This window comes from Canis lupus, chromosome 6, assembly GCF_048164855.1.
Source record: "Canis lupus baileyi chromosome 6, mCanLup2.hap1, whole genome shotgun sequence".
Taxonomy (NCBI): Eukaryota; Metazoa; Chordata; class Mammalia; order Carnivora; family Canidae; genus Canis; species Canis lupus.
In genome coordinates, this window is record NC_132843.1 from 11,865,181 (window position 1) to 11,884,201 (window position 19,021).

Here is a 19,021-nt window from a genome sequence, read left to right on the forward strand (position 1 = left end):
GAACATAAGATTTGGAAATATGACTGGATTTGGATCCAGGACCAGCTACTTCCTAACTAAATGACCTTCTGTAGAATGGGGATAATGCCCCTATGGAGTTGCTCTAAAGATAGAAGGTGATGGGCAACTCGGATGGCTCAGCGGTTTAGCGCCGCCTTCAGCCCAGGGCCTGATCCTAGAGTCCCGGGATCGAGTCCCAAGTCGGGCTCCCTGCATGGGGCCTGCTTCTCCCTCTGCCTGTGTCTCTGCCTCTCTCTCTCTCTGTGTGTCTCTCATGAATAAATAAATAAGATCTTTTTTTTAAAAAAAAGATATAAGGTGATGAAGGGGCTCCTCACATTAAAATAATGTGCTCCAGGGAGGTACTCTCACCCAACTCAAGCCCTGGATACTATTAAAATAAGACATCAAAAGGGCAAGACATAAATGCTGCTGAGGATGTGGAGAAAGGGACCCCTTGTATGCTGTGGGTGGGAATGTAAATCCATGCAGCCACTATGGAAAATAGCATGGAGTTTCCTCAAAAAGTCAAAAACACAAGTACCAAATGACCCCGCAATTTCACTTCTTGGTATATGTGCAAAGGCAACAAAAATTCTATGTTAAACAGATCTCTGCACATCGTGCTCACAGAAACATTATCTACAGTAGACATGGGAACCACCTAGGTGTCCACTGACTGATGAATGGATAAAGAAGTTGTCGTGTATACACACAACGGACTACTCTTCTGCCATTAAAAAAAAAGAAAATCATGGGATCCCTGGGTGGCGCAGCGGTTTGGCGCCTGCCTTTGGCCCAGGGCGCGATCCTGGAGACCCGGGATCGAATCCCACATCGGGCTCCCGGTGCATGGAGCCTGCTTCTCCCTCTGCCTGTGTCTCTGCCTCTCTCTCTCTCTCTGTGTGACTATCATAAATAAATAAAGATTTAAAAAAAAAAAAAAAAAAAAAAGGAAAATCCTACCATGTGACATGGATAGACCTTGAGGGCATTATACTAAGTAAAGGAAGTCAGAGAAAGACAAATTCTGTATGTATATATTCTCACATATACATGGAATCTAAAAAAAACACAAACTCACAGAAAAAGATTTGTGGTTACCAGAGGTAAAGGTGGAGTGGGAGGGAAATGGATGAAGGTGGTCAAGGTACAAACTTCTGGTTGTAACATAAAGTCCTGGGGATGTAATATACAACATAATGAGTGTAGTTACACTGTATGGTATATCTGAAATCTGTTAAGAGGGTAGATCCTAAGCATCTCATCGCAAGGAAAAAACTCCATTTTTTGTTTGTTTCTATGAGATGATGGATGTTAACTCACTGTGGCGATCACTTCACAACATATATAAGTCATTATGCTATACATCTTAAATTTATGAAGTGCTATATGTCAATGAAATCTCAATAAAACTGGAGAAAAGTTTAAAAAGAAACTGTATAGCATAGCAGACATTATGAAAAATGATACTGTCCAATGCATCATAGCAAATAACTCACAATAAAGATATTTGAGCACACACGCATACACACACAGTTCTCAATCACTTTTACAGGGAATTGGCTTCCATGAAAGAAGGTGTAATTTTTCTTAATAGTTGAGTATGGTGCAATCCACTGAAAGTACACGTTAAAACGAACGAATGCATTCTCCATTGCTATGGGGCCAAAGGAACCCTGGATTTGCGGGCAGCTCAGCCACTTACTGTCATGAGACCATAGACAAGTTAGGGAACATCTAGTTTCTGCTTCCTCATTGGCAAAATGGGGACCACAGTATTCATCTTGAAGGGTTGTTACAAGAATTAAATAACCTCGTGTATGGAATAAAAAGCCCTAACATAGCACCTGACACACAGAAGTTTCTTTACAGTTTCAGGAAAGTAATGACTCAATGCCCATATAACACAAACCCTCTCCACTCCTAGTTTCACATAACAGTGCCCAAATTTGCAGTGTGGAACCGAAGGCTCTTCATGTAGGCAAATGGGGCGAGGTCTAAACCTTCTGGAAATGCACATGTACTAGGTCTCTATAGCCCAGAGGCTCAGTACCCAATAACATGACCAGGCATAGATGTTGTCCACTTATTTCTATGGAGTTCCCCATAAAAGCTCGTTTCCTAGCTGATTTCCTCCTACGTCTAAGAGTATATTCAGTGTCTCCTTTGGATTCTCCACTTCTGTCCTAGAACATGCAACATTTTCTAAGTGATTCTTCATCTGCTTGGCTACCATCAACTCCCTTTTTCCAGCAAAGCCTTTGAAACATATTTGATGCCTGTGTTAACTGAGTTTCTTCTCAACTTACTCCCCTAATCTCATACAAGTTGCAATGCCTGCCCACATTGACCTGAAACTGTCCTTTCTGCAGAAGTAAATTCTTCCAGCTAGCTAAAGCCACTGGCCTCAATGGACTCCTCAGCCTCCAGACCTCTCCAGACCCTGAGATCCCTAAGATGAAGTTTCCTCCTCCAAAGTCGGCTTTGCTCTCTCCCTTCCTGGCTCCTCTTCCTCCTTTCCCTCCACCATCCCTAGAAACTCTACCCGGCCCAACTCTCTCAGGCCTTGCTGGCACACACCTGCTACTCCCAGGCACTCAGCTGGCACCAGCTGCCAAACTGCATTCTAGCTCCAACATCTCAGCCAACCGCCACGCCAGCCCTGCACTTCTACCACTTGGAAAGTATCCCTCAGTAACTGCAGGATGAGTTTCCAAAGGATTCTCGCTTCCACATGTCTCAGGTTCTAAGATCCAATAATGAAGACCTCACCTTACAACGACCATGAATTGAGAGAAGTTTCTAGGGTTTCTGGATTCATCAGAAACACAACTGGGAAATTCCATGGTAAACAGCCATTCATTCTCTTTAAGTGTAAAGAGGCTTTGATTTCCATCACCCACCAATCATCAAAATTTAGGAAACACTTACTAGCTGAAAAATAAGGTAAGCCATTCCTCTTTACTGAATTAACTATTTCAACATTTTCAGCTTGATTAGCTAAAAGCCTGTTCTTATTTTTAGAATTTCACACCTACAATGCAGTATCTAAAATGTAAAAACACACTTGAACTCTTTAAGTGACTACTATTGAAGAAAAACACCCAGGTCACTTGTTTTGGTTTTATTTAACAAAACAATAAAAACATCTGTCGTTTCTTATAGCAATTTTTGTTGTCCTTCCCACAGGGTGGCAAAAATATGCTCCAACTGCCTTTCATTAACCTGCTGATCTGGAGGTGATTTGCTCCCCAATGACGACAAAGAATCTATTTCACTGAGTTTTGGTCAAATACAACAATTAAATCATCACTTAATTTTGCAAGCACTAAAATAATTACAGAAAATTCAAAGGAAAAAACATCTTTTATTTTTCTTATGATTTTATTTACTTGAGAGAGAAAGCATGTGTGTGTGAGAGAGAATGAGCAGGGGAGGAGCAGAGGGAGAAGCAGATTTCCTGCTGAGCAGGGAGCCCAATGTGGGGCTCCATCCCAGGTCCCCAGGATCATGACCTGAGCCAAAGGCAGATGCTTAACAGACTGAGCCACCCAGGCGCCTGAAAAAACATCTTTTAAATGAAAAGCATTACCTCTCCAAGTGAAAAAATTCATGTATCTGAGTTGCCACAAGTAAGTATTAAGGGTATAACAAACCACAAAATGTAGTTAAGTAAAATAAGTGAAATGTTTCTGAATAATAATTCTAAGTTTAAATAAATCCATTCAAATTGTGTTGAATACTTAGTTTGTGTCTCTACCACAATGTAAAAATCTTACTTGGTTCTTATTTCACTGACTGCTGGCCAAATGACCAAGCAGAGATAGGCATTATGACAGTACTGCAGTCCTCTGACAAACCCAGTTCGGTGAGTCAGGGATTCCATTTCTGCCTGTTTCTCTGTATATTTGAAAGTGAGGGTCTCTTCTAGGTTGTTGTTGTTGTTGGCCTAACAGGAATTATCTCTTCCCTGTTTGCAGTCCCCATAACACCCCATGTAGAAAGATCCAGAGACCATGTCCACCCCACAAGCCTGAAGGCTCATGTACTGCCTTCTGGAAAAAAGTTTCCTGGAGTACAGTTTCAGTCTGTCCCTTTGCTTTGCCAAAGACAGATCCGCCTACTGGCTATTCTTTGCTGTACTGACAACTGTGCCCTAAAACAAACAACTTATTCTTAGGGGAAAACAATTAATTTCAACCATCACATGTGTTCCCAACAGCCATTGATTCACATCGCTCATCCTCTGATAACCAACTTACACAAAAACACAAAGGCTTGCCAGAAGACAATTGGATGTGTGTGATGTATTTAAGGGAATTTGTATTCTAAGGCATTGCTTCCTCTGTTTTTTTTTTTTATAGATAGTGAAATCTTTATAAGCAAAAAAGATGATTACTTTTCATCAAAAAGATGACCATTTTCTCTTAGCTGAATCCCCAAATCAAACATGAAAAAAAAAAAAAAAAGAAGAAAAAAGGAGGGGGGTGGTTCTCATTTTAAAGCAAGTTATTGCTGGGACTTGAGTTTAGAGAGCCACAGCAGAGGAAGTGGTGCGTTTTATGGGGACATTTGGACGAAACTCGCCTGTGTTAAGACACGGGCTAGAACAAACCTCTCGACTAATCCTACATTTCAACGTTCTTAGCGGTATACATTTTGGAATCTTCTCTGTGCCCCAGAACACACAATGTGGATCTAATTAGGTCCAGCTGCCTTATGTTAGTAATAAAATTGAAAGGAAAAAAAAAAAAAGAGGTGGGGGTGGGGGCTTTGCTCACCCCTCCTCTGCCCCGGCGGCCACAGGCTCGCAAGTCGTGCGCATCCCCCTGCTCGCTCGGGGCCGCTCCCGCGCCTGGGACCCCGCTCGGCGCTCCGACTTCTCGGTTTTCTCCGGCTCTGGAAGAGCCCCAGGCTCCGACGCCACCCACCGCCCGCGCCCCGGTGCGCACCCCGCCCGCCCCCCAGCCCCGGCCCCGGCCCCGGCCCCGGCACTTACACCAGCGCGGACGGGCAGGGCATCTGGTTCCAGGCACAGTTGTACTGAGCCTGAATGAAACTCTCACTTCCCTCCAGCACGGAGCAGCTCACGTTCTTGTTCACGATGTAGGCGCACCAGTTCCTGGGGTGAAGGAGAGCGAGCGAGAAGCACAGGGTGAACCCCGAGAGCAATGAGGCTGGGGGAGGCGGGGGGGGGGCCCGGACCCGGCGGGGGTCAGGAAGCCGCAGGCTCTGCGCAGGCGGGAGCGCCACAAAGCAGCCCTCCCGGGGTGCGCGGCTGCGCCTCTGGGGCCCGTGCGCCTGGAGCCGACGAAAGACGCGGAGGAGCAGCGCCGGCGGTCCCGGGGGCTTCAGCGATTCCCGGAGTCTGCGTCTGGCCGCCCTGCTCTGCCCGACACTCCCGGCGCCCCGCGGCTCCAGGGCGGGCGACACCACCCGGGACGCCTCTCGCGGGCCGCGGAGCGCACGCCCCCCCCCACCCCCCGGGAGGAGCTGCCGTCGGGGCAGCCCACGGGGTCCCCGCTGCAGCTCGTCGCCTTCGGCCGGGAGTCGCGGCGGGCCGGGCTGCGGGTCGGGGAGGGTCGGCGGGGCCCAGGGCCCGGGGCGGCTGCGGGGAGAGGGCCGCGCACTTACTTGTTCCTGGCGCCCGGCCTCGCGGGCTGCACGGGCTGCGCGGGCTGCGGGCCGGCGAGGCACAGCCCTGCGCCGCCCAGGGCCAGCAGCGCCAGCGCCAGCGCCCAGCGCCGGGGCGCGCGGTGCCGGAGCCGTGTCCGCGGCCACATTCCGCGCGCGCCGGGCGCCCCGCCGGCCGGATCCCGAGCGCGGAGCGCGGAGCGCGGAGGCTGGAGCCGCGAGGCTGCGGGCGCACGGGGCGCGGCCGGGGAAGGCGGGGGCCGCTCGGCCGCGTGGAGGAGCCGCCGCCCGGCTTCTCGCTCCCGCTGCTCCTTTCCCACCCGTGCGCCCGCGCCTCTCCGCGGTCCCTCAGTGACGCACAGGTCCCCCCGGGTGCCGCCCTCTTTATTTCACTTCCCTCTCCGAAACGTGACTCTTCCTCCACCGCGGCCCCCGGTCTCCGGTGTCCCGGGCCTCTCGGCAGGGGGCTTGGGGCGAAAGGGCGAAAGAGTTTAGGAGAAGGGTCCAAGTTACAGAATGTCCAATTACTCATTCCTTTGGTGTCTTCCCAGAAGCAGGGCAGCTCCGCCTCCCACCTTCCCCCGGCGCGCCCCGGCCCCTGGGGATGCGGCCGCCGTCGGCGGGTCTGCGGTGCCGGGTGCCGGCTCCCCGGGGGGAACGAGGGACATCTGGATCAGCCCCTGGGAGGGGCTCGGCTCGGGTTTCCTCCCCTGCCGCGCTTGGGCTTAGGAGATTCGGGGGAAGTGAAGGCGGGTCCCCTCCGCTCCCCGGGCCGCAGCGTCCGCTTCAGTGTCCAAGTCAAGGTGCAGGGCCTCGGGGTCCCCTCCCCCCACCAGAGCTGCCCGAGCACCGCAGCAGGCTCCAGTGAATGCCACACTAAATTCTGAAAGATAATCTCACAGCCTCCGCTTCTCATGTCCCACCCTGAACTTTTCCTGTCAACATCAAAGTCGCCACGACCGTCGCATTTGCTCCCAACAGTTCAAAGCCTGCTGGACGTTTGTCTTTTCACTTGCTTGCGTATTTTCTGACTCTTCTTGAGTTACACTAATCTCTACCAATTTCTTTTGGGGATCAGACAACCCCATAGAGAAGAATGTTACATAAAATCCCTGACAAAGGGGTGTACGCTGGGGCTGTTATTTGAACCAACCTGCTTTATCTAATGAACGTTGCAGCGAGGTTGTTTGCAGACTGCAGAAACTACAGCATCTGTGAATGAACAGGTTGCTGCTGGCTGTGGATTGTTACAAGGACAGTAAACATTTGCTCTTTCACCAAATGAAGCCATTGGTCCATTTTATTTCTAATGTGGTTTGATGATGTTGTTGGGCATTTTGATTTGCAAACAGAAGAAAGGATATACCCTAAGTAGAAACCTCACAAGAGCCAAGCAGAAAATTATGCCATGTAAGGAAATAATCCTTCCATGAACTCTCTTATGGAAGATCATGCACATAAAGGGCTGGAGTCATCCCAGCCTTCAGAAGATACATCCACAGGGGGAAATCACAGAAAGGGATAAAAAGTGGTCTTGCATAGCCCAATCTGTGTCTTCGTGAATTTCTTACCGTCCCCACCCTAACACCGTTTTTGTTCATGAACTGTGGTAGGGAAGAAACCAAGCACAGAAATGAAGGGAAGTGACAGAAGGGGGAAAAAAAAAAAAAAAAAAGGAAACACAAATGATGCATGTCTACACCCAGCAGCTAACAACCACAATGGCTCTTCAGTACAGGTTATTCTCAAACTTGAGAGTGAGTTGAACTGATGAGGTCAAATCTACTTTATCCGTTGGAGTTATGTTAGGAAGCTGTATTCTAGTCCAAGAGTTTGAGGACTAACTTTCCATTGAGATGACCACAATACTATATTTTTAAATTTAAATTCAATTAGCCAACATATAGTACATCATTAGTTTCAGATGCAGTTTTCAGTAATTCATCAGTTGCATATAATACCCATTGCTCATCACATCACGTGACCTCTTTATTTAATCAGCTATAAAATGGCACTTATCAGTAGATAAATTTTATTCTGAGCATCTGTTATAGGCTAGGCATTGTGTGAAAATACCGAGAATTCACAAGTGAGCCAAAACTGACCTGGGTGGGCTCTGTGTTCACAGAGCTTCTAGGCATTCCTGTGTAGTGAAGGGTAGAAAATTTCTGATGTACAGTCAATGCCATGAGACAATATTTGTCACATGTGTTTCTCTAGGCACATGTCCAGGTGTACCTGGTGTGGGGCTGCTCTGGGAAGATGGAAGAAGATTTTCAGCTCTCAGGAAGACTTAAGGCCAAGATCCCAAGGGACCCCCTTCCCTTTCTCTCCTCAAGCCATGGGAAGAGACACATCAAACTTGGGAACCAGAAAACCCTCTCCCAAAGCAGAGGGAAGATTCCCGAGGATAGGGAGCTTAAGCACATTAGGAAAGAGACTGGTTGGGCAGGTCATGTGGCCCCAGCCGTAAGGAATAATGGAGGTACCATTGGCAGAATTCTGTAAATGTGAATTCTTTATAAGCCGCCAACTACTTTAAACAACCACTTGAAAACTGTCAGTTTCTAATCACAATCTGAAGGCATTTCTCCTGTTTTAAAATCAAAGTGCCTCATAGTAACGTCTACTCTCAACTGTGTGACCAACTTAGCTAAAACAAAAATGCAAAGTTAGACCTACTTCCTAAAACTCATTTCCTCACTGTTGATCGTGATAAAAATGCCCATCAGGCTCTGTACTTGGGGGGCACATCTCATGAAGCAGTGAACCTGCTAGGCCTCCAGTTCCCCCAGGCTCCCCTTCAGTTACCTGGTGGGAGAGAGTGAGTGATCATTACAGAGGCAGCAGTGGGGTATTTTCCTCCCATCCTTATATTCAGCCATCTGAGCACATGATGTTTGATCAAGATGAACTGATTTGAATCTAGGATGTATGTGGTCAAGAGTCATAAGACTAGCGTGAGTGTCCCATCCTTCACATGTCTTGTTTTGCTCTCTAGAACTCAAAAAAAGTGCCCCCCCCATGTCTAGGTGTACTTTTAGATGTCTTTACTACTTCTTTGTGTTGCTTATCTAATCATGGGGGAGGAAGTCCTTGTAGACTGGATATCTTGAATATTTTGATTGCAAAGCATTCCTAACGAACCCTGAGAAAATGTCTTACTATGCATTCATAAGTTAGTGATAAGATGCACTTCATTAAAAAGAAATGCAGCCTGGTAGGGAAAGAAAGACAGAAATATCTCTGAGGAAAAAAAAAAAAACACACAACTGTACCATCTAGCTTAGTCTGTTTTGGAATGCTAAGGTTTGATTGATACAATTTCATTCGGCTACTTTAGATATAGGCACCCTCAGAATGAAGTCAGTGAGTCCCTAGACTTCAAAATTTACAAACAGCTGCTTTCCTGTCTTGTCAAAGGCTTTGCTCAAATAGAGCCAAACAGAACAAAGGACAATCACTCTCTTCAATTTTTTCTTAATATACTTATTTGCGAATAGTCCATTTGCTGTACAAAGATAAAGATTCAAAATCTCTATCTTCTGAACCCAGAACTGATCTTATCTATCAATTGATTAATTCAATGACATTACTAAGGATTACGGCCATTATTTTAATCATCTTTCTTGAGAGACAGCAGGAACAAATTTCCCTATATTGGTCAGCGGGGTATGACTTACATTTAAACCATCACATGAGAACTTCCAAACTGTTAAAATCATGCCTGAAATCACACATGAAAACAAGCAGTGGTCAAGACCTCATGCAATGGAGTTGGGTACCCTCATCTATTAGTAGAATGAACTCAGATAAGTCAGTGGGCTTCTCTATCCTCCATTTTCTGCTCTGAAAATGGGAATGCCTCGTGTGGCTATTGGGAGGATTATTTGGTTACCACACATAAACTGCCTAGCACAGTGCCAGGCAAACTGAGGAGTGCCTGGCAAGTGGAGGATAAATATTCACAATTGTTACTGTTACCACTTTAGCACTGCAACAGATTTGCAATCAGGTTATTGAGCTTTGTCATTCTTTTTTTTTTTTTTTTTTTTTGGTGCCAACTGGCATGGGCAGCTGAGCATCTACTACAGTTCTCCTTTCTAAGTAAGAAATATAAAGAAATGGCTGTCATGAAAGCACATGCATGACTCATTCAGAATGACTCTAAATGGGATAGTCAGAAATGGAATACTGGGCTCTTGACTTCCATCCCAGTTCTCTTTTTTATTGCCCTCCAGGGGAAAACATATAGCTCAGTTTATTGTTCAGGAGAGTTCATCTTCTGCGTTGCAAATAAATTTATTCAGTGAGAACTTTGGAAGGATCAATAACTACAAAAATAAACTCAGGATCAGCAGGCAACTCAATTGTGAATATCTTTTTCCTCAAAAAGATAAAATTAGTTTCTAATTCCATATCTCTTAATTTTTTTCAGATGTTTCTTAGTTCTAAGAATGCTTCCTATAGCCAAATAATATGTTTGAGAATTTATTGCTGTCACACTTATGGTGTGGTTTTGAACACATTTTTTTCTTCATAAGAAATAACTGACAAAAATAGGCTCTTAGAATTAGATCTCTTTCCAAGACAGCTATAATAGCTTAGGCAGTAATGTCTTATATATGAGCCACATCAAACTATGCTGTAGTTCATCATTTATTTATGGAATAAGAGTTGATTATTCTGGAATCAACATGTTTTAAATAGGCAGAATGTGTTTGATGATTATAAAATACATTATTAAATTTTAGCACAATTTCAATCTATACTCATTCAAATAGTATTCATGAACAAATTAATTCTAGTATTTCAGGTTATATGCAGTCCTAAACAATGTTATAAGTATTTAAGTACGGTTAATTCTCATTATTTGATGCAGCATATCCCATAAAGTTGCTGCCAACACTGAATTAACAAATACTGAGCAATTGCTCCTAGGGGGAAATACAGGGTTAGGTTCCTACAGGCCTCCAGTCACGATGTTTTTGTCAACCAATCAGTACATATGTGTGTTTTCTATTTAAAGATACTGTATTTCATAAATAACATTGAAGTCATGGCCAACATTACTGTAACTCATGCCTGAACAAAGCTTAACTAACATATATTTTCTCCATAAGGCACAGGACAGCCTTCTGTGCTCAGGAACACTACTAGCACTTCAGCACTATGCTTGAGGGCCATTTTAAATAGCAAAACCACCAACAAAAAGCACAAAAATGCAAAAAAAAAAAAAAAAAAAAGTATGGCACTAAATTTACCATGAAAAGGACACTTGGGGCAGCCCAGGTGGCTCAGGGGTTTAGTGCCGCCTTTGGCCCAGGTTGTGATCCTGGAGGCCCGGGATTGAGTCCCACATCGGGCTCCCTGCATGGAGCCTACGTCTCCCTTTGCCCATGTCTCTGCCTCTCTCGCTCTGTGTCTCTCATGAATAAACAAATAAAATCTTTAAAAAGAAAAAAAGGAAAGAAAAGGACACTTGCAGTATGAGAAGGAAAACAAGAAAGCAGAGCATTGTTTTGCTGGATGTCATCTGGGAACATGCACATCGGGCAGGGAAGTTTTTTGCCACTCTGCACAAGTCCGCAAATGACCATGAAAATGCTACAAGTATTGCTTTTGGACTTAAAAATAAATTTAGCAAGTCGGCAAACTTACAAATACAGAATCTATGAATAATGAGGATGAACTATATTTCAGCGTAAGTCCAGGAACAGTCAGAAAATGTTACATTTGGGAGGATAAGGGAAAGTTCTTGAAATTTTGTGGCCATCAAAAGGTTTGTTTTGTCAGTAAGCAAATTGGGCGAGTTCTGCATATTGAACACTGAACTAGGCAATGTGGGAGCCAGAGCAAAACAGATTTAGTTCTTTCTCATCTTAATTGACTGAAATGATTTAACATAAAGTTACAGTCAGTAAATAGAATATAACATAGTAAAAAATGTGTAGCTACGTGATGATGAAGAAATAGAGCTGAGGCAATCAGAAAAGTTGGATGTTAATTAGGAAAGTCTATGGAAAAGTATGGGTTTAAGCGAAGAGTTACAGTTTTTGTTTTGCTTTAAATCTGATATGATATCAAAAATGAATGTGATTGCTTGCAAGGAAGGGGCAATTAATGTGACCTTATACCTGGTATGTTTCTAATGCATCCAGCTGGTAGAGTAGCCAGACTAAGGTATGTGGTCTTAGACATAGCCAAGGGGTAGGTGAGGCAGAGAGGCCAGGTGGCATTGAGGAGCCCTCAACAGGAGGAATGGGCACAGTGTAGGCTGGTAGAGAAAACAAAACAAAACAAAACAAAACGATTCTGGTTCTCTTTTTTCCCTTATCTATAACAATAGGTAGAGAGACCAGATGTCCTGATTTGCCCAGGCCAGTCCTGTTGTGGATCAGTTAACACTATTAATGATTTTTAGTGTCTCTTTTCATCTTCAAAAGTGCCTGGGTTTGGACAATAAATTATGTGATCACTCTCAGAGGCCTAAAATGAACTGAAAGCCACATTTTGTTTAGCCTTTATAGAGACTAAAACATTAGTAAATGTCAATGCAAATAATAAAATCAAAAAATGAGAAAGAATTGGTGTTCAAAAGTCAAAACTAAAGTAAAAACCTTACTTGGATCAAATTCTTCTGTTACTGCCTCATGTGCATTTTGGAAACTTTTTGTAGTTTTATATTATTAAAAAAAAAAACTTGATTAAGCACTGAAAACTTGGTTGTTTAGTTGGTTGATGAAGGTGGACATTTGCATGAGCTTTCTTTGGCTCTGTCTTCTCAGACTTAATCATTCTTAAACTCATCCTCAGGAGCTAAGTAAGAACACTGTGGTGCTCCATTCTATTTAAACACTCTGGCTTGCATCAGAAAGGACAAATAACCACCATTTGCTTCGATGTAGATGGAACTGGGGGGTATTATGCTGAGTGAAATAAGTCGGAGAAGGACAATCATCGTATGGTTTCACTCATACAGGGAATATAAGAAATAGTGAAAGATTATATGGGAAAGGAGGGAAAATGAGTGGGGGAAAATTGGAGAGGAAGACAAACCATGAGATTCCTAACTGGGAAACAGACAAAGGGTTGTGGAAGGGGAGGTGGATGGGGGGATGGGGTAACTGGGAGATGGGCATTCAGGAAGGCACTTGATGGGATGAGCACTGGGTGTTATACTGTATGTTGGCAAATTGAATTTTTTTTTAAGATTTTATTTATTCATGAGACACATACACACACAGAGAGAGAGAGAGAGAGAGAGGCAGAGACACAGGCAGAGGGAGAAGCAGGCTCCATGCAGGGAGCCCGACGTGGGACTCGATTCTGGGTCTCCAGGATCAAGCCCTGGACTGAAGGCGATGCTAAACCACTGAGCCACCTGGGCTGCCTGGCAAATTGAATTTAAATTAAAAATCTAAAAAAATAAAATAATAAAAATACAAATACCAAAAAAATGCTCTGGCTTGGTCATAGCATTTTTAAGTAGTGCAGAGCAGGGAAGGGCCTGCTTAAATGCAGCTCTCTTTCTAGGTCCTATTGACATCTTGGAACATTCATTGGTTAAAAAATCTAAAACAACATAAATAATAAGCCATGGGCAGATAAAAGTTACTAATATCTTTTGATTAATGCAAAATATAGGTAAAACAAGGGTTTCATATTTAGAGAATGTTGAGGGATCAAGCAGGAAAGTGCCTTGGTTTTCTATTATGCCCTTACATGTTTCCCCCTAACTTTTAAAAATACATAAACAAAAATATTTTATTCCCTGAGTATTCTGAGGTTATGCTTTCCAAAGGACTGTTTGAGGGCAGAGTGGTGCCAGGATTCCTGGGGAAAATAGGAAGAACATTAGAAAAAAAAAAAAAAAAACTATCAGAACTCAGTTCCAATGTGTTTCAACCCAAAAAGAATCTTCCCTTTTAGTACTAGGGATTCCAATTTCATAAAGGATTTTTAAAAATAAGTATTTGTAGATTATGGTTTTCTCCTGTGAATTTTACCAAAGTATAGCATTCTCTCTCTCTTTCTCTCCCTTTTTTTAAAAGATTTTATTTATTTGAGAGAGCGAGAACGGGAGAGAGAGCAAGCAGGGGGAGGAGCAGAAGGAGAGGGAGAAGTAGGCTGCACACTGAGCCAGGAGCCTGATGCGGGGCTGGATCCCAGGACCCTGGGATCATGACCTGAGCCAAAGGCAGATCCTTAACCCACTAAGCTCCCCAGGTGCCCAAAAGTATAGCATTCTTATAAAAAAGTGCCTAAGTGACTCAATGAATTTTCATGAAGTGAACACAGCCATGTAACCAGAACCCAGATCATGAAGCAAAACATGACCAGCACCCCAGGGCCCCTCATGGTTCCTTCCAATCATTAATCCTTCCTAAAAGTCACACTGATTCTGACTTCCAACATCATCGATTAGTTTGAATATGTTTGCTGAATTAAAAAAAAATGTTTCTAATTCATCTTATATTTTATCCCTATCCTTGGCACAGTGTCTGGCACATAACATTTTATTTAATAATATTCATTGAATCAGTGAGAGAAAGCAGACAGACATCTGACTTTTATAAGACAGCTGACCGAGTTCACACATGGTTTATACACAGGGAGGAAAGTGGGATTAAATTGGAGAGAGAACTGGGATCTGGGGATGCTAACTTGAAAACAAATTGAAAACTCAAACTTAGAAGAGTACACTTCGGTTTTATCTTTTAACAAATGTAAATGACTCAAATAAATCTAAACCTCTCTAAAGTTTTTCTTGGGCCTTAACCAACTCTGTTCACATCATATCCACGGTAACTGATGAGGCCAACCTCCAGAGACCTTGTTTCTCTTTGTAATGGACCCATGTTAGAGAGGCCCTCCCGCCTGACCAACACAGCCAAGAAATGACTATTTTCAGGCCTTCTCCACCCCGCTCTGAGACCCGGTCAGTCAGGGAACAAAATAAGAGTCACCCTCTCACTGGGCCACAGCATGTGATCTCCAGCCAGAGTGCTTCTTCCTCTAATGAATGAGGTAATAAGGGGCCAAATGAGGTTTCAAACATATGTCACCTCAGAATTAGTTTTCCTTTTAAAAAGCTGGAATTAAGAACCCAACATTGCCAAATCCCTGCTTAGCCAGAAAGATCTGTCAACTGTAGAGATAACAAATAAGAGGAAAATCCACCTCAGGCTTTGAACTGCTGATCCTAAATGATACCCAGGGAAATACAAATAAATTATGTCCTCTGAAGGATAGATTCATTATGAATAATCAAGTAATCCCATTAGGTTGGAGTTTTAAATACTTCTTCAGGGTAATACAAAAATTGTAAGGGAGCAAATCTGGACAAGAAAAAAATTTTTTTAGAGGATGGTTTCCTTTAATTTCCTGCCTCCCCCTTGCTCAAAAATATGTTGTATTTTATCAGAGATGAGCAGAGTGAAAGCCCAAACTAGAGAAACACACAAATCTGTTTCATCCCCATTAAAACGAACAATGTTAAATCCAGAAGTAAATCTAATTTGCCTGGGAAGGGCAAGTGGTTATTTCTCCTTTTTACCTTTTCCAAGTTATGTTGATTGGAGGTCCTTAAACAAATATAATCTTTGCATAAACTGTTCCCTCTGTGTTGAATTTTCTCCATGTCTGCAGAACTTCACCTGTACAACCCTGGAGTCTTTACCTGTTCTCTGAAGCTCCCCTGGGTACCTCCAAGTCCTCTCACATGTTTGCAACATATATCTCATATGTTTCCAACATAAAGAAGGGATATGGGGCACCTGGGTGGCTCAGTGATTGAGCGTCTGGCTTTGGCTCAGGTCATGATCCCAGGTCTACGGATCTAGTCCCACATCAGGCTCCCCACAGGGAGCTTGCTTCTCCCTCTGCCTATGTCTCTGCCTCTCTCTGTGTGTCTCTCATAAATAAATAAATAAATCTGAAAAAAAAAGAATTTAACAAATTAATAAGAAAAAGACAATCCAACAGAAGAATGGACAAAAGATTAGAATCTGCACTTCACGAAAGAGGAAACTCAAATGGTCAATAAAAATATGCTCGACCTCATTAATATCATGGAGATGCAAATTAATACCTAATTAATATCTAAGATGGAGATTCCATTACTTACTACCAGTTTGACAAAAATTTTAAATTCTAACAATAAGCACTATTTGGGGGGGAGGATGGGGTAACTGGGTGACAGGCACTGAGGAGAGCACTTGATGGGATGAGCACTAGGTGTTATTCTATATGTAGGCAAATTGAATTTAAATTAAAAAAATGTAATAAAAAAACCAAGCACTATTTATGGTGAATGCAGACAATCTCTCTTATACTGCTGTTGGGAGTGTATACTGGTACAACTGCTTTGGAAAAACAGTATAGATTGGAATGGATTTTCCAAAAACAGTTTGGAAAAACAGATCTGGTATGTGGAACAGTCCACACACCCTCAAACCCATCAATCACACCCCTAGATATAGAAATTAGACAAGATCTTATACATGCACACTGAGAAACATATTAAAATGTTCTAAGGATTATTGTTTCTAACAGAAACAGGACACAACTCAAGTGTTCATTAAAGTAAAATGAATAAATTGTGGTATATATACAATACGTTATGATAGAATACCATACAGCAATGAACATGGATGAATTGCTGATACACACATCAATGTGGATGAATTTCACAAACATTTTATTTTTTAAAGATTTTATTTATTCATGAGCGACAGAGAGAGAGAGAGAGAGAGAGAGAGAGGCAGAGACACAGGCAGAGGGATAAGCAGGCTTCATGCAGGGAGCCCGACGTGGGACTTGATCTGGGGTCTCCAGGATCAGGCCCTGGGCTGAAGGTAGCGCTAAACCGCTGAGCCACCTGGGCTGCCCCTTTCACAAACATTTTAGCTGAAAGAAGCAAGTTAGAGAGGCTATTCCATTAAAGTATGATTTTAAAAATTTAAAGTTCAAAAAAATGCCAAAACTTAACCATGTTGTTTGGGGATACATACTATGTGATAAAATTATAAAGATAAGGAAGAGAGAAACAAAGCAGGATAATGGTTTCTTCCAGAGAGGGAGATCAGAAGGGCACATGAGAGCCTCTGGAGCAGCATTCTTGTTCCTGACAGCCATTTAGCTCTTGTAGGTATTTAGTTATTAAGTGGATGTTTGCTTCATTTCTCACATATATTGATAAAAATAAAATCTATAATATAATGTAAAATAGATATATACATTTCAGAATAAGGAGGAATCTTTTAAAAAGCATACCTAGCAAAATGGGGATCTGTATCCTTTAAATCATCCTGAAAAAAAGCTTTGGGTGCTTCTTTGAGACAGAAATGTTTAAGAATATCATGGTGCATTTGTCTATGTCTGGAAAACTCTGTAAGTCTGACTCCAGGATGCCTGGGTGGCTCAGTTGGTTAAGTATCTACCTTTGGCTCAGGTCATGATCCCAGGGTACTGGGATGGAGTCCTGCATCGGGCCCTCTGCTCAGTGGGGAGTCTGCTTCTCCCTCTCCCTCTGTGTTCACTTCCTTTCCCTCTGTGATCTCCCTCTCTCAAATAAATAAAATCTTAAAAAATAGCCCAACTCCATTCTTTACTAATATTGAGGCTCAAAACATATTCGACATACTTGTTAAAATATTTTTTGACTGTTTATTCAAAGAGTCAAAAATACACTATTCTGGGGAGGGCTTGGCTCTGAGAGCAGGACTTATCCTCATGATCTCTGGACTCCTGACCAACTGTGATGGCAAGATGTCATTAAATCACCTTATTCCATCTCTTATTGCTTTAGGATTTTTCTCTTCATTTTCTCTTTTCTATTATTTATTCAGTTTATTCCCAAATTTAGATTTTCCACTACCTTTTGTTATTTTTATCTTTTTAAAGAAGATTTTATTTGGCAGAGAAAGAGTTCATTAGCAGAAGGGAGGGGCACAGGGAGAGGGAGAAGCAGGTTCTCAGCTGAGCAGGAAGCCTGATGTGGGGCTCAATCTCAGGACTCTGGGATCATGACCTGAGCCAAAGGCAGAAGCTTAACCAACAGGGCCACCCAGGTACCACTTCCACTGCTTTTTAAAAAGGATTATTATATCTTTAAATTCCCTTTTTTAGGGTTGATTTAAAACTGTCATTGTGACAGGTGTGAGGTGATATCTCATCATGGTTTGGATTTGCATTTCTCTGATGATTAATGTTATTGAGCACCTTTTCACGTGCCTGTTGTGCATCTGTATGTTTTCTCTGGGAAAATGTCTATACAGAGCCTCTGTCCATTTTTTAATCAGGTTGCTTTTTGTTACTGAGCTGTAGGAATTTTTAAAAATATTTTTTCATTTAAATTCAATTAATGAACATATAATGTATTATTGGTTTCAGAGGTAGCAGTGATTCATCAATCTCATATGATACCTAGTGCTTATTACCTCATATGCCCTCCTTAATGTCCATCACCTAGCTTCCCCATCCCCCCACCTCCCCCTCCAGCAATCCTCAGTTTGTTTCCTATGATTAAGAGTCTCTTATGGTTTGTCTCCTCTCTGATTTCGTCTTATTTTTCCCTATCTTCCACTATGATTCTCTGTTTTGTTTCTTAAATTCCACATATGAGTGAGATAGTATAATCGTCTTTCTCTGATTGACTTACTTCACTTAGCATAATACCCTTTAGTTCCATCCATGTCATTGCAAATGGCAAGATTCCATTTTTTAATGGCTTAGTATTCCATTGTGTGTGTGTGTGTGTGTGTGTGTGTGTGTGTGTATCACATCTTCTTTATTTATTCATCTATCTATGGACATCTGGGCTCTTTCCATAGTTTGGCTATTGTGGACATTGTTGCTCTAAACATCGGGGTGTAGGTTCCCTTTTAGATCACTACATTTGTATCTTTGGGGTAAATACCCAGTAGTGCAATGGCTGGGTTGTAGGGTAGCTCTATTTTCAACTCTTTGAGGAACTTCCAGAGTGGCTGCAGCAGCTTGTATTCCCACGTACAGTGTAAGAGGGTTCTTGCCTTTGTCCACATCCTTGCCAACATCTGTTGTTTCCTGATTGGTTAATTTTAGCCATTCTGACTGATGTGAGGTGGTATCTCATTGTGGTTTTTATTTCCCTGATGCTGAGTGATATTGAGCATCTTTACATGGGTCTGTTGGCTATCTGTATGTCTTCTACGGAAAAATATCTGTTCATGTCTTCTACCCATCTCTTGATTGGATTATTTGTTCTTTGGGTGTTGAGTTTGATAACTTCTTTATACATTTTGGATACTAGCCCTTCATCTGTCATTTGCAAACATCTTCTCCCATTCTGTCAGTTGTCTTTTGATTTTGTTGACTGTTTCCTTTGTTGTGCAAAAGCTTT

At 42.7% G+C, this 19,021-nt stretch overlaps 1 protein-coding gene across 1 annotated transcript in view; it reads right to left on the reverse strand.

Moving 5' to 3' along the window:
* The window catches only part of EMILIN2 (elastin microfibril interfacer 2), a 59,687-nt gene extending 53,382 nt beyond the window's left edge, over window positions 1-6,305 (reverse strand). The window contains exons 1-3 of the mRNA XM_072828515.1: window positions 6,213-6,305; window positions 5,638-5,984; window positions 5,003-5,125 (exon numbers count right to left, since the gene is read on the reverse strand). Of these exons, the coding sequence (XP_072684616.1) occupies window positions 5,003-5,125; window positions 5,638-5,984; window positions 6,213-6,305 (563 nt within the window). The remainder of the gene's footprint in view (window positions 1-5,002; window positions 5,126-5,637; window positions 5,985-6,212) is intronic.
* Between the last annotated feature and the right edge of the window lie 12,716 nt (window positions 6,306-19,021).